The sequence below is a fragment of the Otolemur garnettii genome, unplaced genomic scaffold (genome assembly GCF_000181295.1).
Source record: "Otolemur garnettii isolate 467f Iridium unplaced genomic scaffold, OtoGar3 scaffold00021, whole genome shotgun sequence".
NCBI classification, from domain to species: Eukaryota; Metazoa; Chordata; class Mammalia; order Primates; family Galagidae; genus Otolemur; species Otolemur garnettii.
The window spans coordinates 6,915,903-6,938,285 of NW_003852416.1; the positions used below are offsets into that span (position 1 = coordinate 6,915,903).

The 22,383-nt window shown below is 38.0% G+C and overlaps 1 protein-coding gene across 3 annotated transcripts in view; it reads right to left on the bottom strand.

The window, feature by feature from the left end:
* Window positions 1–22,383, bottom strand: part of TRUB1 (TruB pseudouridine synthase family member 1) — a 31,583-nt gene that overhangs the window by 4,718 nt on the left and 4,482 nt on the right. For all 3 annotated transcript variants that reach the window (XR_002772620.1, XM_003787144.3, XM_023511746.1), the window contains exons 3-4: window positions 15,939–15,994; window positions 9,619–9,700 (exon numbers count right to left, since the gene is read on the bottom strand). Coding sequence is in view for 2 of the 3 variants with exons in the window: in XM_003787144.3 (XP_003787192.1) it covers window positions 9,619–9,700; window positions 15,939–15,994 (138 nt within the window). In the remaining variant the exon portion in view is untranslated. The remainder of the gene's footprint in view (window positions 1–9,618; window positions 9,701–15,938; window positions 15,995–22,383) is intronic.

Sequence of the window (22,383 nt, forward strand, 5' to 3'; positions counted from 1 at the left end):
AAAGCCTATATTATAGGGTATGCTTTGTAAGCCAAAGTCTACCTTGTTAAGACGAATAAAATATATTAATGAGTTATAAGAGAAAGTCTTACATTGCTCTTTATTAAGACTAAATTTCCTTTGCTTCAACTTTTTTCTCCATTAAAAATGATCCAATTATCTTATGTGCATTTAGTTGGTGCTGACGATGGCTGTTAGAAGACCTGAGAATTTTTCCTTGAAAAACTTTTATTCTGCTGCAACATTAAGACATAATTATTGGTGGCACCTTAAGTTATGCAGATGTAAGATTTCCAAATCTAGACTGGCACTTGCTAAAGGAAGACGTGTCATTGTTGATAAAACCGTAATAGTTGATGATTTTGCCACTGATTTTTAAGACAAGATTAAATAGCTTTCTCCTTCTGCAAGGCTGGTTGGTCTCTTCACTGACATTCCTGCAAATGTGTATTCCTTTGTCCAGCTCCCATGCCTCTCCCACTGCCATCCCCACGCAGAGATGGCTAGATGTGTTCTTTCTCATCCTACCTCTGCCAAACTATCTCCTTCTCTGACTTAAAATCTCAGCATTTATGGTATTCGTTCTGTAATTAATCACACACAATTTTTAACTACTCTCTCAGTTTATATATGTAGATATCTCACCAATGAAATTCTGAGACTCTCAAAGGCAAAGACAATTTTTCTTCTTATATAACATACCCTATTATGATGGCACTCAAGACAGTCTTGTTGAATTTAATTTGTTGAAGAATAATAGAATCTCAAGCTTGAAGGGCATTTAAATGTCACTTAGGCCAATCATTCATCTGATGTTTGAATCACCAGACAGAAAGCCTACGCAGTGAGTTACTTTATAATAAAAGCTAAGCTACAGCACATGAGTACGTAGCACAGGCTGGCTACATCTAAAACACGGTATTAGTCCAGCCCAATTGATAATTATCCATATAATATAATCAAGATTCTACCTCCAAAGTATTTTAAAAAAACAGAATCTCTATAGCAAGTATATCCAATAACTAGTCGGAATTACATTTGATAAAAGAAGATAAGTATGATACAAATGACAAAGAATTGGGGCAATTACTTTTGTTTAGTAAGTTATCAATATGATAGCATTCATTTGAGATTAAGTTGTTAAAGTCATTCACATGAAATTAACATATACAAGATCACGCTGCCATGTCACACATCATTATTAGCTTAACTGAATATGAAGCTAAACACAGGATGGTAGAGTTAAAACCATATTCAGCCACAACCGTGTGACTGTTACAGGGCAAGGCATGCTATCATAAGCAATTGTTAAACTGGAACAATATCTCAAAGAACCGTTTGGGGCAGACAGCAGGCAGCAAGACTGTAACCCCTGAGAGAAAGGAAACACGCAGGGGACGCCCCACAATCACCTGAAGGAGGTACTTTCTTAACCAGGGGACAGGCAGCAGAATCCCAACACAGCACAGTGATCCCCTGAACAAAACAAATGAGTTCGAGAAAGTGGTGGCAGCTGGAATTTGGGGGAATTACACAGAAACACAGATGTCTATCTTGAGACTCTGGCTAAATTCTAAGCTGCGTGCAAAGTATTCATTTGCCATTGGTAATACTATTCTTCATATTACATGGCTGAATACTTTCTGGACAGCCCTTGTACACAAAGAGTTAGTAAAGTTACCCAAAGAACTATTAGTAAAGCTCTTAGAAGACTGGGAGATGTCTGAATTTCAATCACCCAGAATAAAGAAACTTGCTGAAAACCCAGGACATTCAACAGAGACCCCAGAGAAGCTATGCCTTAGGAGTGGGGCTAATAGACCTGGACAGAGCCTACTTTAGACGCCCCATAACAAGAAATCTATAGAAAAGCAACTAGAAATAAGGGAGTTTAGCAAGGTTGAAAACCACAAGATTAGCATGCAAAATTCAACTCCCACTTCTATAATACTAGCAATGAACTATCAGAAACTGACATTTTTAAAATTCCTTTTGCAACAGCATAAAAAACATGAAGTATTTAAAGATTTCATAGCCAAAGATATGAAAGATTTATATACAGAACAGTACAAAAATATGGCAACAAGAAATAAAGATCTAAATAAATGGAGAGATATCTCATTTCATAGATCAGAAGACTCAATATATTCTAGATGCCAATTTTCTCCAAACTAATCTTTGGATCAAATACAATCTCAATCAAAATCCCAACAGTGCTGGACACAGTAGACTTCTGCATGTGTGTAATGTATATATGGACACTGACAAACTGATTCAAAAATTCATACAGAAATGTGAGGAACCCAAAAACAACTTTGAAAAAGAACAAGTTGGAGGGCTAACCCTCTCTGATCTCAAGAGTTATTACAAACCTACAATAATCAAGACAGTGTGACACTGGTATAAAAATAAACAGATCAATGGAATAAAATACTGAGTTGAGAAATAAAAGTATGCATACACAGACAGAGAAAGGATAGTCATTTAAAACGTGATGAGAAAACAATTTAATTTCCACATGCAAAAAAACAGACTCAGCTTCATGTCTGAGATGATAAACAAGAACTCAAAATGGACCACAGGGTGAAGGATAATGAAGAGGCATGAGGAAACTTTTATGGTTAATAGAAATATTCACTATATTGATTATGCTTATGATTTTACAGGTGAGAATATATATCAAAATCTATTAAATATTTACGACTTTCTTGTATGTTCCCAGAAAACCTGTTATAAAAAAACAATAAACAGGGTCTGGATTGGATTGCAGTAATGCATTTAGGGTGGTGAAACATCGGGGCTGAGCTTACTTCTGGGTAATTTAGGAAAAGTTATTTGCTCTATCCTTGTAACTTTCCTCTAATTGGATATTATTTCAAAATAAAAAGGTCATGATGGAATATTCTGAACTTTATACCAGTAAGTTTGGCATTTTAGATGAAATGGACAATTTCTAGGGGGAAAAAATTATCTAGAACGACACAAGAAAATAAAAAAATACACTATGTCAAATAGTTAGTAAAAAAAATCCAATCCATAATTTAAAATTTTCCTAAACAAAGAAAACTCCCGAACAGATGTCTACCAGTAAATTCTACCAAACATTAGAAAAAAACAACATCAGTTTAATACCAAATCTTCCAGAGAACAGAAGAAATGAGAATATTCCTCAACCCACGGTATGAGGTCAGTGTAACATTGATATCAAAACCAATCAAAGGCATTAAGGAAAAAAAGAAAAATACACGATAATCTTACTCATAAATGCAGATGCAAAATCCCTAAACTAAGTATTAGCAAGCCAAATCCAACAATTTTAATAAGGATAACACATCACAACCAAGTTGGCTTTATTCCAGAAGTATAAAGTTAGTTTGATGTTTGAATAAGAAAAATCAACAGATGCAGAAAATACCTGATAGAATTCAATGTCTTCTCACAATTTAGAGAAAAAATAAAAGCAAAAAACAAACAAGTAACAACCCCCCCACACCCCCAAAATACAAACATACAAGCAAAAAACCCAGACTGCAGCAAAGCAGGGATAGAAGGCAACTTCTTTACTTAGATAAGAAAGCTATTATAAAAGTACAGAAAATCTCTAAGAATAAGGTAGGATGACTTGTTCTTGCAGATATCAAGATTTAGTCTAAAATTGCTGCAAATAAGTTTAGTATGAGCAGAAAGACAGAAACTGACCAATGTATAAAAATAGATTCCAAACAGGCCTGTTCCTAAATTGTGCTTTATTTATGACAAAGCAGGCAAGGCAGAGCAGTGAGGTTAAAAGTCCGAGTGCCAAACCGGCATCAGTGCAGGGCAAAAATCTACTAGTGCAGATAGAATGTGAAAGGCAAAGCAGTACAAGTTTCCAGGACATAGAAAAACATCTTCACGTTTTTGCAGTTGAAAAAGTTTTCTGAAACAGGATGCCAAAATGACCAATCATAAGGGAAAAGACATGATAAACCGGACAAAATTAGAACTAAGAACTTCTGTTTTTCAAAAGACAAAATTAAGAGAGGAAAGAAGCAAGCCACAAAGTAGGGAAAATATCTACCACACACGTAAGGGAGAGATGGGTGCACCCAAAGTGCACAGAGAACTCAGACAAGTCAGTACGAGAAAAGGAACTCGATAAAGGAGGAAAAAACATGGGGAAAGACCTCAACAGACAACACACAAAAGAAAAAGGCCAATGAGCCAAATGGCATGATGAAAGTACTAAATCTCATTAGTGAACAAATTAAAACCACAATGAAACACCACTGCACAATCACCAGAAAGGCCCAAGTTAAAACCACAGCTAATATACTGCTGCAGATGAAACGCAACGGTATATGATACAACCAATTTGGAAAACGGTTGGACAATGTCCAGTAGAATAAAATATTTACCTACCCTATGCCCCAGCAATTCCGCTTGGGTATACACCTCAGAGAAGTGAGTGTACTTCTCTACCAAAAGATAAGTACAAAATATACATAGCGGAGTTAGTCATAAAGCCCCAAACTGGGAATGACAGAAATGTCTATCAACAGGACAGAGTATAGGTGCGTCCACACACACAGAACCTCAGAGTTGGCACCTCCCCTCACTGCCCACCTCCTTAAGTAGGCCTAATTTGCATGGACCAGATAATGTACATACCGGTACAGTAACCCTAGTTCCTTACGTTGATCAGTTTGTTACAGTCCCCTGCGTGGTCAACTTATAGAAGTTCTACTGTATATGTGTGTATATGTGTATATGTGTATGTGTGTGGTTGTATATTCACACAGTAACAAACTACACAGCAATAAAAATAGTCCAAAATACTGATACCTATAATAACATAGATGAATCAAACAAAGAATTTAGAATTTAGACAAAATTAGACAAATTTAGACAAAAAAGGATACATATTGTTTTATTACATTTACATGAAGTTCAAAACTAGGCAAAATTATATCATAGTTTTAGAATTATAACTGCAAGGCTGGAAGTCAGAGCGGTAGTTATCTTTGAAAAAGAAGGGTGAGTTGGTGACTGGAATGGGGTAGCTTCCAGGAATCTTTTATATCTTGACTAGGGGTGTTAGCCACATGGAGTTTGCTTTGTGATAATTCATTGAGCTGCAAGTTTATTTTTTGCTCACTTTTTCTTTGTATAATACAAAGTTTAAATACAAAGAAACAGCACCATAAGATTATTACCCAGCTACAGACTAGCCTTAATATAATGTGTACACTATCCATTTAAATCACAACTTGAGACCCAATTCAATTCTTCAGGTTCCTCCAGGACAAGCCTCTCAAGTGTGGGCAGCCAAACCAAACACAGTCCAAGAACCAGTCCCATTAAATACAAAATCAGCCATATCCACTGGAGGAAACCTTGGTAACATCCTATCTCATGACTAAGGGTGGTGGAGATTTCAGCATGAGATTCTACTTTCCTTCTACATTTCTTGCCTCATAATAAAGAGGGACAGAAAAAATCATTCCCAATGCAGGATCAGTTAGGCCTTCCCAGACAGCTGGCCCACGTGTAGCCTGGGAAGCCATGGCCCTAATGTCCTGAGCTCAGTCGAGAACTCACTGATGGGCACACTGAAGCTATGTGTCCTCAGAGACACCAGCAACAGTAGTGGAGATGTCATTCCTACAAGCAGAATGGGACTTACCTGCAGTCTTCCCTGAGAATGTCTCTGTTGCCTGCTTTCTTTGTTTATCAAACATTTTATTCTGTGTGCCACATGTTAGACCAATAATACAGTGAGGATCAAAAGAGACATGGTTTCAGCCCAATAGTTTAAGGGATCAACACTCAAATACACAGTGGAAAACACTAGGAATAACAAGGGGTATTGGGATAGAGAATGAAGGGAGGAGGCCTGTCATATGCTTTGAACTTTGAGTCTACTAAGCCAAAGACTCATTTTCTTATTCCTTGGAGGTAGCTTTCAACTATCTGAAGCAATGGCCCAAAATACTACTTTTCTAGATAGTAGTATTTCTAGTAGTAGTAATAGTAGATATTTTCTAGACAAAATATCTTAAGAACAGTGACTTGCCATGGACTGCATATTGCCTTATCTACTTTATCCAAAATGTTCTTGACCAGTCAATTAGGAACTGCCTTTTAGGTTGTTGCAGTGACTGGGTGGGTGGGTGGGTGTAAGGTGGCAGCAGCTCTGGCAGCCTTTCAGACCAGCGATGCCAGATGGCCGGATGTGTAGATCATGGATCACAGGGAAGTACTGCCTGTGAGCTGCCTGACTTCTGGATGTCATGCCTACCAGACAGGCAGGCAGGTGAAAATTAATTATAATTACTTAAGGCTAGAACTCAACTCCATTTTACATTTAAACATGAAGAATGGCCAGTTCTGGCTCGGCGCCTATAGCTCAACCAGCTAAGGCGCCAGCCACGTACACCTAAGGTGGCAGGTTCGAATCCCCAGCCGGACCCGCCAAACAACAATGACAGCTGCAACCAAAAAATAGCCGGGCGTTGTGGCGGGCGCCTGTGGTCCCAGCTACTTGGGAGGCGGAGGCAGGAGACTCGCTTGAGCCCAGGAGTTGGAGGTTGCTGTGAGCTGTAATGCCACAGCACTCTACCCAGGGGGACAGCTTGAGGCTCTGTCTCAAAAAAAAAAAAAAAAAAGAATGGCCAGTTCTGCATACAGTGAATTTTCCAGTACTAAATGATTAATACAACACACCTACTTCACTTTGTTTTTGTACCTGTGGCATTTATTTTTTATTTATTTATTTTTTTAGAGACAGAGTCTCATTTTGTCATCCTTGGTAGAGTGCTGTGGTGTCACTACTCACACCAACTTCTAACTCCTGGGCTTAGGCGACTCTCTTGCTTCAGCCTTCCAAGTAGCTGGGACTACAGGTGCCTGCTACAACTCCCAGCTATTTTTTGTTGCAGTTTGGCCGGGGCCAGGTTTGAACCTGCCACCCTTGATATACGGGGCCAGTACCCTATCCACTGCACCACAGGCGCTGCCTGTGTACCTGTGGCATTCACAGTAACTTATATATTAGCATAAACACCTGACTGACTGCTTGGTTAACAATTTACATAGTAATACCTGTGCATTTCCAAATCAGCATAATTATTTCATTATAAATTACTTCTGTTTCTTCTTTATATTGTATTTGCTGTAGTATATTCATAAAAAAATATGTGTAGGTTGGTTAGAGTGTCTCTGAATTTTATTTCAGGATAGCAAAGAAGACTTTATAAAATACTGGTCATAGGTCTCACTATCAGACTGTAGGGTTTAGGAACATAGGTCAGGTTCTCCCATAGACATTGAGCTCCTTAAGGACACAGGTCTTACTTTATCTTCCCCTTGGTACCTGTTATAGCAGCTTAACACATGATAAATATTTGCTGATTTACTGAAAGCACACAGGAAAGTCATGAGAATCTGCAAAGGTCTCTGACCTCCTACTTGTCAGGACTACAAACACTACTCAGTGAACTATAGGAAGTGCTCCTGTTCAAACCCTGAAGAAAATTAGTTTCTCTATGACCCACTACAACATTACAATGAGATGACTGTAACTCACTGAGCTTTCTTTAAGTAAATAAATAAGGTTACAAATTACTTTATACAGAGTCAAATTTCCTAAAATTCCAAAATGCTTAAGGACAAGAACAAAGGGTGTGTTTAAGTGTTTCTGCCACTGCTTCTCTTCCAGTATCCCCTGCTTAAAATCGTACTATCATGCCACCCAGTTTAAAACCCAAAAACCCAGTCATAGTTGACATCTTCCTTATTATCCCCAAGCAATCAATCAAAAAATTTTACTCCTTGAACATTGTTCTAAACTGAAAATAACTCTCTCTCTCCCCCCCTCCCCCACCCCATCACACTGGTCCAAGTTACTATCATCTCTGCTGGGACTGACAAGAGCCTTGTGATTGGTCTATAAGATTTCCATATCATTCTCTATTTTTTTTTTTTGAGACAGAGTCTCACTATGTCACCCTCGGTTGAGTGGGGTGGCATCACAGCTCCCAGCAACCTCAAACTCTTGGGCTTAAGCAATTCTCTTGCCTCAGCCTCCCCAAGAAGCTGGGACCACAGGTGCCTGCTGTAATGCTTGGCCATATTTTTGTTGCAGTTGTCATTGTTGGTCAGCCCTCCCGGGGCCAGGCTTGGTGCATGTGGCTGGCACCATGCTGCAGCTACAGGAGCTGAACCATTCCTACTCATTCTCTCTCCAATCAATTCCTATAGTAACTCTACGAGGTCAGTATGATTATCATCATTTTAGAGATGAAAAAACTGAAACAGAGATTAAGAAATTTTTAAATTTAAAAGGAACTAGAAATTAAATCCAGATTTGCTTACTCTAGTGCCCTTTATACTTCACCAAGTTGTATCCCATCCTTAATTACCCTAGGACCATTATTCTGAGTATCAATCATTCGCCTTATTATGCTTTGGCAAATGGAGACAGATATAGGAGACTTAATTATATGTGTAATGACTTGTAATTCATTCATAATAACGCAATGTGTATTCTGTAGTATACTCTGGAAATCTCTGATATCCTCCCATGGCCCTATGCCTCTTTAATCTAAAAAGCCTTTTGGTTAAAGGTTATAGCTGGGTTTTAATTGAGGGTCTGCTATTATTCGCTAAGAATGAAAATGATGATTCCAAGAATAAGTCAGCATCTATTTTTAAAAGGACTTAAAATAAATCTGTGATTTTTCTTTTCATTATGTTGCTTAATTAACCTAATAAGATACTAAGCTACATAAAAATGTTAATAGAATAAATGAAGCTATTATGAACAAGAAAAAGGTTGGGCTCCCCACTGGAACAATATGTAATATATAATAAGGACAATTAACACAAAAATAATGTGCGGGGCAGAGGCTAGACTGCCTACAACTAAATTAAGAGATAACATTAAACACAGAGGAAAAACCAGAAAGTCTACAAATACTTCACAATTGGTGACATAATAATGCAGGTGAACTGACTTACAAAGCTGTAACTGCTGCATTATAAATAGCATAGGCACTGTGAGAGTTGCTAGGAGACCAGTTCATTTATCTATTCTTTCTACAAGTAGGAATGGTAGAAATATTAAGGTGGGCACCAGTGAGCTCCGCTTTACTTCCAGAGAAATAGCTTTCCCTCCATCATCTCTTTCCATACTCCAAAAGCACAGAAACGTGATTAGTTTTAAAGTATTAAACCTGGCACATGGATTTCAACAGCTGACAACTGTGTCTTTCTTTCTTTTTTTTTTTTTTTTTTAAGGCAAGACAGATAAAATCTAACAAGAGTATCTCTGCTTTGTTTCTTACTAGGGAAAATAATCTAAATCCTAGCTATAAATGTTTTTTGGTGAGAGAATTATTTGGAAGAATAATGCTAATCCTGAAAACAATTATAGGAAAAGAGGCAATAACAATAAACCTTTATTCATAAGCGTATCAAATAAGCCACAATGTGATAAATCATTTCCATTCTTATCCTAAAGAAATTTACTGAGAACTGAAATCACTGGAAATATGAGGTAAGAAATTTATTTTAAAATTCTGCATTCTCAGAAACTTTCTCTAAATGTTAAAAAATGACATAAGATGAACTTCATACCATAGGGCTTTTCTTCTGTCACCTTCCCTGTGGAATCTAGCGTGTCAGTAGCTTTCCCCAGCTCTCCAATGGCAATATACCTCTAGAGGAAGAGAAACGGAGAAAAGTGGGTCACAAGGTAAAGAAAAGCTGTCATGCCACTGCAGAATGCACGCGCAGAATTCTATGTGCAGCATTTAACTCATACTACCAACTCCATACAAAACGAAGGCAAAAATAACAGACGACTGCGTCATTAGTTTGTTTTGATATGTGGGAAGCGATTGTATAAGCTGAGGAACGTTCACAAACTTCCCACACCAGCCAACCTGAGAACGAAAAACAGGTTTTTATGGTTCATTATGACTGTTGTTACTGCAAGCAAATTTCTACAACCATTTTTATACTGGGAAGTTTGTTTCTTAAGAAAAATTTTCAACTATATCCATGAGTAGATAAAAGAAACCATGACGTGGCCATCACAAGATTCAATAATTTTCTTGCATACATAATTAACTTTAAGTAAGTTGATTTATTATTTCTTATGTGAAACACTGAGACAAATCTTAGCAAAAGCTAAATATGTAGAAAGTGAGCAAAACTAGTATAGGAGAGGTCGTGCCTGTAACAATTACGTATGTTTCCTTAAGAAAGAAAAATTGATACGTCAGCTCTCCCAAAGGAAAAAAATTCCCTTTTAAGAACTGATCGTTACTCACAAGAGAAGAATTAGATTATTGTCATTTAGCCGAGGACTATCTTCTCATCTTTAGGGCACAGTTGTAGTACATACTCTCTTCACTAGTCTCTTTTGGTCAAGTTCAAATTTTATTTGGAGCACAAAATAGTGAGAAAGGTACAAGGAATATATTTCCCACTGAAACTAATCTGTATTTATGTGAGCAACTTTAACAGAGACAGCTCAAAGCGCTTTGAAGAAATGTAAGCTTATTAATGACAAACTTATGCAGAACAAAATAGAGGAAAATATTAAAACTTTGAAATCCCATAAACATGCAGACATTTTAGCCTATGGTATGGGTCTTTGAGGAAATCAGCTTCGTATTATATAGCTCAGATTTTCTTTTTATAAACACAGGAGGGTATGCGCCAATGCATTTGCATTAAGTTTTGTGGGAATTGACAAAAATTAGTTTCTTGCAACTAAATATTGCATCCTATTGCAATATTGTGTCCTATTGTGTCCTATTGCATCCAGACACCCTGCTCTGGCTTCCATATTTTGGAGCAATCAACTTTGACTAAGCAAATCATGGGGAGAAAGACGCCCAGCAGGTCAAATGAGCAGGGCTGGAACTCGGACTCCAGCACAGCCGGCCAAGTAGGGTTAAGCTAGTCCTTCCTGCTGGAGCTTCATTTCCTTATCTTACAATGCGGAGAATAATAGTACCTCATGAGAAGAAGCAAAGCCTTAGAGCAATAATACCTAAGCCTGGTAAGCAGCAGATAACAATATTATCTTTTTTTTTTTTTTAAGAAAAGAAGATGCAGAATGATTCACAGTAAAAGTAGTCAGAGTGAGTTCCCATAAGGAAAAGTAAAGCTCCCTGTGACCTTTTGGTGCCTAAGATAAACACAGTCCAATCCCGTACACTGTGCCCTGAATGGATGTGCACTATTCTGCCATACACTGAGTTTGGACCAGGAGCCTTCACATGTTTTTCAAGCATGTAATGCCAATTCTAGTCTCTGGACTCCGGGAGTCTTGTGCCTTGGCACATGCTACTTCCCTAGCCTGGTACTCCCTCTCCTCTCTAAGGATCAAACCGAATTCATCTTTCAAAGCCACCTTGTTAATCCAGCCCAACTCTCAATCACCTGTTAATCCACCCCATCTCCCAATTACCCACTTCCGCAGGTGTTCAATACAAATTTTATAGGTAAAAAGAATGAAGGCCTGTATCAAATCCATAAATGCAATCATGTTTCTTAAGGACTGTGAATGTACAACATATTCCCCTAGGTGCTCATGAGAGGTACACAGGCACATCCTAGAGTGGCTGTCTCTGGGAGGTTACGGTGTAACGGGGCAAGCCACCAGTAAAGACAGGCTCAGTTCCCTGCAGAGGGGCCTGAGTACGTATAATGGTATAATGACGGTAACGGACAACACAGACGCGTCTGGTTTAACTTACTGAGCTCTCATACACATACCACCCTGCTTAGCACGTGATTATCTATAAACGTTCGCTGTTTTCCAAGTACATTTTATTGATCCTTGCCTCCCCAATACAGTCTGTTAGTTGGGATTTTGCCTTGTTGTTCTACTCTGTTCCTTACTAGGTGGAGACACAGTAGCAGCTTCATAAAAAGTTGACAGAATTATGCACTTGCTGGAGAGGTTCCTATGGGTGCAAGTTCATATTTTACCACAGTTTTCACATCTAGATTGTACCTGCTAAATCTTAAACCATTCTAGGTTCTGCAGTTACGCTGGATCTAGCTGTATGGTGTATTCTTTTCAGGGGAGACAATATCAAATCAAAAGTTATCAAACATTTTGATACCAGAACCCTTATACCCATTTAAAACTTACTGAGAAAACTTGGCACAAACTTCTTAAAAATATGGTGTGATACACATATACACATATGTATGTGTGTGTATATATATATATATGAGAAATTAATGTATTAGAAAATAAAGCTGAAAAATGCTTAAAACACTAATACCCATGCACACATTCCATTAGCCACCAGAGCGTGATGTCACTGCACATCTGGTAACATCTGAAAAGCTCTGCGTATTTATGAGACTGCAAATAGAAAAGGCAAATTTATGAAAATAGTCTTGATTTCAACAGATCCCCTGAAAGAGCCTCAGGAGTCAGACCACAACTCGGGAACTGGCAATTTACATCTCAGCTATTTCCTACCTTTCCCTTGTCCTGGCATTCAGTTTTCTTCACTCCTATTAGTTTGTAATTATCCACAAACTACTTAGAAAAACCCACACAGGCAGCTAGGCCTTATCTCAGCAGTTCTCAACCTGTGGGTTGTGACCCACAGGAACTGTCTTAAAGGGCAGCGGCATCAGGAAGGTTGAGAACCACTGCCTTAGCTGAAACAAAGCCTCACCATGAAAAAGATATGGGAAAGAAAAAAAAAAAAGACACAAACATTTATATATTCAACCCTACCATTTCATCTTACAGGGTCTGAAGTCCTTTCTTTCACTGACCTAAATTCTACACAGAGATGGTCTTTAGATGTGTCACTGGGAATTGTAAATTCTATTACTGTATTCATTACAACATGATTCCACTACAACAACGCAGATGGAGGCCCAGAATTTCCCACTGACGTGTGTGCTCTCTGGGACTCACGGTTTCTCACTGATACCGCCCTCCTCCCTGCCTTACTCATCTCCAAGTTCCCTGAACCCCACGGCAGGTATTAGCTAGTCATCTCTAGGAGCAAATCTACTTTTGTACTCCGGAAGAGAAAAAAAAAGTTTACATTACAGAAGTACATACAATCATTTCTATCTCAAGTTAGCAACTGCTTGGAGATTTGATTTTGAAAGCTTGTGATTCAGAGTTTTACAAACAAGCAAACAAAATCATAGTATTTAGGATAAGAACATTTTTTTTAAAACTACCAACCCCCAAACGTGGTTTTGAATGCCTTCATTAAGGAATGGCTCTTTACAGTTCGTAAATATAAAAAGCCCTTCAAAATTTTCTTTCTTTTTTTTTTTTTTTTAGACAGAGCCTCAATCTGTCCCCCTGGGTAGAGTGCCGTGGCCTCACAGTTCACCACAACCTCCAACTCCTGGGCTCAACCGAGTCTCCTGCCTCTGCCTCCCAAGTAGCTGGGACCACAGGCGCCCACCACAACGCCCGGCTATTTTTTGGTTGCAGCTGTCATTGTTGTTTGGCGGGCCCTGGCTGGATTCGAACCCGCCACCTTAGTTGTATGTGGCTGGCGCCTTAGCTACCTGAGCTACAGGCACCGAGCCCAAAATTTTCAATATAACACTTATGAAATATGTAAATATTAATAGAGAACCTAGAAAAGGTACAAATTGGACGGGTTTCTGGGAAAAACTGATCAGGAACACTGAAATCTTAAAGAGCTGGCTAAGTTGTGAGTCACATTTCAGAGTTTCGTGACTGGTTAACCTAAAAATGTTACTGTGTTCTTGGGGAAAGTAACACTCCTTTGACCACTTCTAGGTGGGAAACTTTGTACATCACAGTGACAACACTTGTTCAATTGCTAGAAGAGAAGTCAAAGCTGCTTTCTGAGGAAACGGTGGCTTCGCCGGAAGGTACCACTAGTTTACTGCCACACAGATAGGGGCAGCTCTTTACAGTTCCAGATACAGTTGTATCTGGAAAATGCTAGTCAGACTCTTCATGTCTTCATAATATTAGTAGGACATCAACTCTACCATCCGTTCATCTCATTTCTAAAGCATTTATAGGGTAACCAATTTTAATCAGAAACACAGAAAGCTAATAAAGATTGTACTCCAAAACTTCATCAAAGTCTGTTACTTCAAAGTACAACATCTGCTATCCGGATCTGCTTTTGCTGAATGGCTCCAAGAAAGTGTAATTAGGGAAGATAGTAGAGGGACTGCCGCCTTCCTCTAGGTTATGTACATGCTATTTTTAGATTAATTTAGGCCAAAGGAACACATTAGTCTAACCTCTCAGATCATTCTGCCTAAGTTATATTTTACATTGATCCACTTCTACATCTGTTGTGAACCTTTTTTTCGGAACCACCATCTGTCTACCCCTTATTGTAAGAATTTTTTTCCTGACTTTAATGCCTAGAGAAAATCCGTCTCTCCCTTGAAGGATCAGCATGTTTTCTCTTTCCGATTAGTGTTATATTTGCCTATACCACCAGAAATTACAGATAGGAATGAAAGAATTGAAATTAACTGTATTCAAGATTTCCAGCAGAACTTGTTTGGGTAAAATTAATTTCAGGAATCCACCAAGCAGGTGGTTAGAAAGCTCCAGCAGACCTAGAACTCAGGGGAGAGATCTGGGGACAGCAGCATTCTCAGCAATAGTCCTAACAATATTTGTTGAGCAATTTCTATAAGTAAGGCACTGTGTAGAAAATTTATATGCATTTTACACAGATTAAACACATAATTCCAAAAGAGCATGCAGTGAAAAATAAAATGACTCAGGAAAAACACTCTTGGCAGAACAAAGCTTACTATGAGGCAGGAGAGCAGGATACGGAGGGAGAATACAGAGGAGGATTCTTTTCTTAACTCTTATCCTGACCTGAATGGGAGGGAATCCAAAAAGAACTGGGTCTGAATGCTGTCTGTTCTTCACAGATGGAAACAAAATGACCTGATGGCCTAAAGATTTTATGGCAAAGCCCAGCAACCCATCCATTAATTGATAGTGGTTGTATGAAAGGGAACCATGCTGAAAAGGATCCTGAGGAAGTGAAGGTAAGAGAATAGCTTAAGCCAGGGAGTTGGAGGTTGCTGTGAGCTGTAATGCCACAGCACTCTACCCAGGGCAAAAGCTTGAGGCTCTGTCTCAAAAAATAATAATAATAATAATAATCTGCCACTAGAATTTATGACCTCTAAGTTCCCTTTCATTTAAGAAATGTGATTATACTTAAAAAAATCTAAATACAGGGTTGCGCCTGTGGCTCATTGGGTAGGGCTCTGGCCTTATATACCGAGTGTGGCAGGATCAAACCCAGCCCTGGCCAAACTGCAACAAAAAATAGCTGGGCGTTGTGGCGGGAGCCTGTAGTCCCAGCTACTCGGGAGGCTGAGGCAAGAGAATTGCCTAGGCCCAGGAGTTGGAGGCTGCTGTGAGCTGTGTGATGCCATGGCACTCTACCAAGGGCGATAGAGTGAGACTCTGTCTCTATTAAAAAAAAAATCTAAATACAGTAGAACCTCCATGGCTGCCCACCTCCCTACTCTGACCACCTTCTTAAGCTGACCTAAGTTTCACAGTCTGGACATGTACCACATGTACGTTATCAGTACAGTAGGCCTAGTTCCTTATGCTGACCACCTCCATAGGTTGACCAGTTTGTTCAACTGGTCAACTTACAGAGGTTCTACTGAATAATTTTCTAAAATTCTTGGCACCACAGACTTTCTGCTTCTTTTTGTGTTTCCATTAAGAATTTCCAATTTACAGTCTCAGTATTTTGAATCTCAGATACTATGTTTATAGAGACTGTGATTAATACTCAAGAATGACACTCATTTATGCAATTTACTCAGTTTATTTTTTAATTGATAAAATCCAATTAAAACATGTAGGTCATTAAGGAAAACATTAAAGAAAAATAGAACTATTTCAATATTCTTACCTTGGACCCTGACAACATACTGGTCAACATTTTTGTTCCCCTTCCAATTCCAACCACTACAAATTAAAGAAAGAAATATTATGACACTCTTATGAAAACTAGATTTTTATAGTAGCCACATATTTTGATCATAATTTCCTGGCTTATGTGAAATTGAAAAGCACATGTACTTATTTAGCATAATTTGAGGGCTCCTGTTACTCCAATCAGTTGAACTTGTCATGCAACTAAGAAATTCTAAACAGGAGATGGAAGAGACTTTTTTTCATATTCTTAAAGTATTAAACTCAGTAAAAACCTCAACCCAGCCAAATTAGAAAACAAAGTTTTAGAGCAATCGCAAAGGACACACTGGGATTTTGTATGAGGACCAATGGTACAATTAACCATGTTCAAGTGGTATGATAAAGTCTTTTGACAGAATTCATTATTAAACAGAGAAAAAGCCATCATCATAGCTAATGAACCATTTAAAGATGATTAGCACCCAGCAATATACAATCAAGGAAAGAGAAACATAACAGATCAACCTAACACAAACAAGAATATAAGGTAAAATGAGGGCCTGGAGAACGTGCTGACACAGGCCAAATAGAAAATACAACGGCCCTTTAGTTTCTAACATTAGTGATCCTTACAGGTGAAATGGAGATTTAATCATTTCTTCACTTAATAGCAGACAAATTTTTAAGAAATGAAGTATTTATCATCAGCAGATACAATTGTGTACAAGAGTATGATACAACCACCACAATTCAGGATTACAAGAGGAAACAAGGAGAAATGCTTGGCAAACCGAAACAATCACCATCATTGTTGACAGCAGACACCATCGGTGAGTTTACTACGGATCAGGTCCCACTGAATCCCTTCCACTCATTATCTCACTCCTTATAATAACCCTGAAAGGGAATGCAATTATCCCATTTTTACAGATGAAGAAACTGAGGCAGAGAGACTGAGAATGCTGCCCAGCACCTTACAACCAGTAGACCATAGAGATGAATTCAAGCCAAACTGTGTAGCAGCAGACCCCCACCCCTGCCTCCTTACTCACCGAGGCTTTTTTCCCACAGCCTACACCACTGCAAACATGACTATTCAACATCCTATGCCTTCCCCTTCCAATTCATACCATTTCACAACCATTTCCGAAACCTTATTTGGCACACTACAAAGCTCCCCCCAAATCCTTAGTAGAAGTCCCAACGCCTACGATACCAACTTGTTAGTAGAGTATTCCCAGTTCAAGTCCCCATTCACTCACCATCTCTCTTACAAACCCCTCCAAACATCTGTGACTCATCCATACTGATCCTTTATCTCTAAATACAGTCATATTCATTCAAGGACTAAGATAAAAAACTGTCTGCCCTCAGCATCCTCTGAAGAGCACGACACTCTCCAAATGATAGAATTTGTTAATACTGTTGTTGCTGAGGCAAAACTTTGTATAATTTTAACAAGGATTCAATGCAATTTGATTCCATTTAAATAAATGGCCAGTCAAGAGGAATACTTCTGATGGGATAAAGAAGGGACACATTTCTCAAGAGGAATACTTCTGATGGGATGAAGAAGGGACACATTTCTTGCCTTTGAAAGAGCTTATAATCTCTCTGGGAAAATATGCCACAGAAAAGGAATATCACAGGTCTCAAAAAATGCTGCCCGAATGAGTGAATGATGCTGAGTATCAATATGATAATTTATGATTAAGAGTCAAACAGACAGTGTGGAACAGAGAGAGAACAGCTGCTGTAGGAGGTCGAAGCGGGGAGAACTATGTCTGGCTAACGAGATCTAAGAAAGCCTTGTCCAGGCATTTCAAACAGCATCTGAGTTAGGCCTTGAAGGATGGGTTGGACTTGAACCCACCACAAGAAGAGAAGCATGTTCCAAAGAAGGAACAAACTACACACTGATACAGGAATAAGCACTGCGGATTTATCAACCACAATACAGGAGGCTTAAAAGCAGGCTAACATGTTCAACTTTACCATCGTTTAAATGCTGAATAGACAATGGTTTCTCAGCTAGTTTAGTGATCTAGAAGGATAAAATTTAAAAGAACACCTGAGAGTCACCCAGCTTAACCTTTCTGTTTTATATACAAGAAAAATCAAGGTGGTTAGGTGACTTGTGAAAACAGAATTTTAGGAAGACTAATACAACAATGTAGTATGTAGAAAAATCACCTAGGGTTAGGACCCAACTAATCAGCAGCTTTCCATTGAAGGATGTAAGTGGAAAATCAAAGAACAGTGTCCTGGGCAGAATTTTTACTTAGCTTGCTTTTTTTTCCCACTCAATCTTTCAAAATTTTACAGTGCTTGTTGTATAAAATAAGTAGAGAATAAATGAAACCTGGCATCAGTGAGTTAACGACCTAACAGGGAGACAGACAGCCACAAACACTAAGACCAGAATGAGAACTTAATTAGCTGCATAAAAGAGCCAGTGGGCAGGTTCTCAGGGAGGAGACCCATATTTCAGCTGAACCTGGACAGATCAGCAGGAGTTCTACACTAAAGGTGACTGCAGAAATGAACAGCAGAAACGAACAGCGTACGTGAAAAGAAAACCATGAGCAAAGACATCAGTTTGGAAAAAATGTAGAGAATTTAGAGAAAGGATGAACAGGATTTCCCACACACTATCTTACACTTCCTACTCTCTGATTCCAGCTCTCAAATTTTCTGTGCTCATTCAAATAGTTTCTCCCCCAAAATCCACTATTTCCACACCTGTGCAGTGTCCTAGAATTCTACACTCAAATCATAAAGATAGAATTTGTTTATGATGATGTCACTTCAGAACAGGCAAGGTACAATACATGTATTTTCAAAGCTTTCCACCGCCATTTATCTAATTCTATAATAACCTCCTTCAAAAGAGCATATCTTTCCAACTCTAGGAATCTGTCTTAATAATCCAAAACAAAGAAAAAGTTCCATTCGTAAAGATGTTCCTTGCAAAACCAGTTATACTAATTAAACTATGGTACTAACCTCAATGGCTTCAAATAGGGAAATGGTTAAATAAATAGTATTTTATCCATGATAGCACACTATGGAACCATTAAAACTAATAATTATGAAAAACTTTCTTTTTAAAATTAACATGAAAAGTGTTTGTTATGATATTTTAAAAAAAACAGGATATATACATAAACACAAATGAAACAGAACTCAACTTTTAAAATTTACATAGATAAAACAAGGTATCCATGTAACAAAAACATTTGTACCCCCGTTAGATTTTGAAAGAAGAAAATTACAGATAAAAATCCAGAAAGAAATACAGCAAAAATGTTAACTTATCATTGATAGAAGGTAGAAAAACAGATACTTTTTAATTTTCAACTTTTTTTGTATTTTCTAAATTTCTCCACTGTGCTCTCATGACTTCAAGTTAAAAGAATTTTTTTAAATGGCATATGGAAATTTGGATTCCATTTTTAGAAATTTATAATAAATGGGTATATTGTTTCCTACTCCTGCTAAAAATTACCGACATTGGCTTAAAATAATACAAATGCTTATTATACGGTTCTGGAGGTTAGAAATATAAAATGGGTTGAATTGGGCTTAAATCAAGGGGTTGGCAAGGCTAAGTTCTTCTCTGGAGGTGCTAGGAGAGAATCCTTCACGAGAACCTCCTAGGGGAATTTTCTTGCTTTTTCCAGCTTCTAGAGGCTGCTCCAAGGCTGCTCGACATTCCTCGGCTTATGACCCTTCACCTTTCACAGCCAGTGATCACATCACAGCAACCTCTGCTCCACAGCCACATATCCGACTCTCTCTACCCCACCTCCTCCACCTTCAAAGCCTCTGTGAGTCCCCTGGGTCTACCTGGAAATTCCAGGATAATCTCTTTATTTTAAATCAGCTGATTAGAAACTTTAATTCCATCTACAACCTTAATTTCCCCTTGTGATGTGACTTAACATATTCACAAATTCTGGAGATTGGGAAGTAAACATCTTTAGAGGGCCATTATTTTGCTTACTGTGGTATTTTTGAGAATTGTAAATATGCTACAGATTTATAAGCCTGAACTTCAGGTTATAGTCTTAAACTATCAGCTAAATTCTTAAATCTTAACCATAAATATTACCAAAAAACCTCAGCAAAAATAATTTAAAATGTTGAATGTATATTTTTTCACACAAATCCAAATTTTTTTTTTTTTAAAAAGATTTTTATAAAGCACTTCACGGGATAATGTATATGTTTGTACAACATGAACTTTATGGACAGCCTGTATGTCTGTATATTATAGATATTTCATAAGCTATTTTGATGAACCTTTTAAGAGTGATGGTACAGACAACCTCCTTTTAAGAGAAGAAGAAATTGAGACTCAGGGAGTTGAAGGGATTTTCTCAGCATCTGCTTAATTAGTAAATAAAGTAGCTATAGTTAGTAAATAAAGTCAGGATACAAACCCAAGTATAATTAGAGTCCAGTGTTTTACTATACAATAAAAGTTAAAAATCAACTTATAAGTTTCCACAACTACTTAGACAATAAATGTCCCCTATTCTGTGACTAAATGCCTATAATTTCCTAAACTTTCTCTCCCATTGGAAATCATATGCATTAGAAGAAAATTAATAAATTTGACATATGAACACGTTATATCAAGATACAAGTCCCTGTGTGGTCAAATATAAATTAAGGCTCCAAATGGAAAATTATTTCCAATACGATTTCTTCCAAACACACAAATTTCAGCCCCTTCATCATAATATTCATACTAAAATGGAAGCTTCAGTAACATCCCTTAGGTTCAGAGTGAAAAATAAACTATTTTATTCACTGCCTTGAATCTTACTATTTTCTGCATATCAAAGAGGAACCACCAGCAGACATTAATAGAACGTGCCTGTTCATAAGTAAGCAGTAGATCACACCCTCCTTTTCCTCGTATTTATGGTGCTATGCCTTGGAAACTAATAGAGTGGGAACAGTTAAGACAAACAGGCTTCAACTCAGGGCCAAATCTACTCAACTGGTAGAGGCTACCAGGAGGGCTGAGTGTAATCATGAAGCCACCTCGGAAACCAGTGACAAAGAATGATTTGATCGATTGGCAATTCCTGTCATGGGCACAGGGCAGTACAACAGCATTAATGCCAGGTATTTGCTGTCATAAAACAGTAAGTTATCTGAATTTGCCTACTTAATTTCTCTAATTCAGGAAAATGGATTTCCTTGTGATATTTTTTTCTCTTTTAATGTCAAGTAAAAATATTTTTGCCAACAGAAGTTAAAGAAAACCTATAATTTTAGAAAATACAAAATCATACATTATTTCTGATTTTCTTGAAACAAAATTTTCTGCACAGACTTTATCCTCTTCTTTTAAATAAGGATGAAATTCCTTTGGATAACTTAGATCTGAGTTTGTTGTTTGTACCTAAGTTTCACTCTAATAAAATGGACGAGACACCACACAGCAAAGTATTTTATAAACTATGAGTCACAACCCAATAGTGTACCATGAAATCAGTCTAATGGGTTACAATTAGTATTTTTTAAAAGGAAATCAAATAAAATATATGTGTAAAACACCAGAGCATGTAAAAAGTATGCATCCACAAAAGTTTGTTTCTAGCATGTGAGAAAGAAGGCCAATGGAGGAATCCCAATGTATGAATTTTTATACCTATGGACACAATTATAAAGTAAAACATACTCTAGTCTTGTTTATACGTATCTTAGCAGCCTGTAAAGTTGGACTTCAACCACCTCTACTAAACACACATAAAAAAGATAAACACAAAAGGATAAATGGTTTTTCTCCCTTTAATCAATTCTACCTGCTTTCTTCCACAAGTAATAAAAGGTTAATTAATATGTCTCCAGGAAAAAAAAAGACTTCTCAAGGACCATAAGGTTCACCTTCTCAAAAGAGCAGATGTCATAGATTAAATTAGATCCAGGCAGAAAAAAGAGCTGTATATCTTGTTGGTAGTCCCCAAGAGACCAGCCCAGGTTTGAGGACTGATCAGTGGCTCAGATCTCTTACAGTTATGCAGTAGGAAGACACAGCTGGATCACAAGGGGAAAAGATGCAGAAGTCCACACACAGGCTTCCTTATTCTCTCTCCTTCCCCTGAGGGAGGAACACTCCAGCACCCTTCTTTCTCCAACAACAAAAAAAGCAGCAACATTGTGCTTCTTTCTCCAACAACAAAAAAATTAGCAACATTGTGCAATGTTTTTCTCAGAGGATTCAGCTCTGAGAGGCTTCAGCACCCAAAGTTTTTATTGGGGACTTGGGAGGATCACCACCCAGGAACCCTCTGACTGAGTGGCGGGACAAAATTCCAGATTCCTTAAAGGAAAGCCTGTGGCTCAACCGGCTAAGGCGCCAGCCACGTACACCTAAGGTGGCGGGTTCGAATCCCCAGCCCGGACCCGCCAAACAACAATGA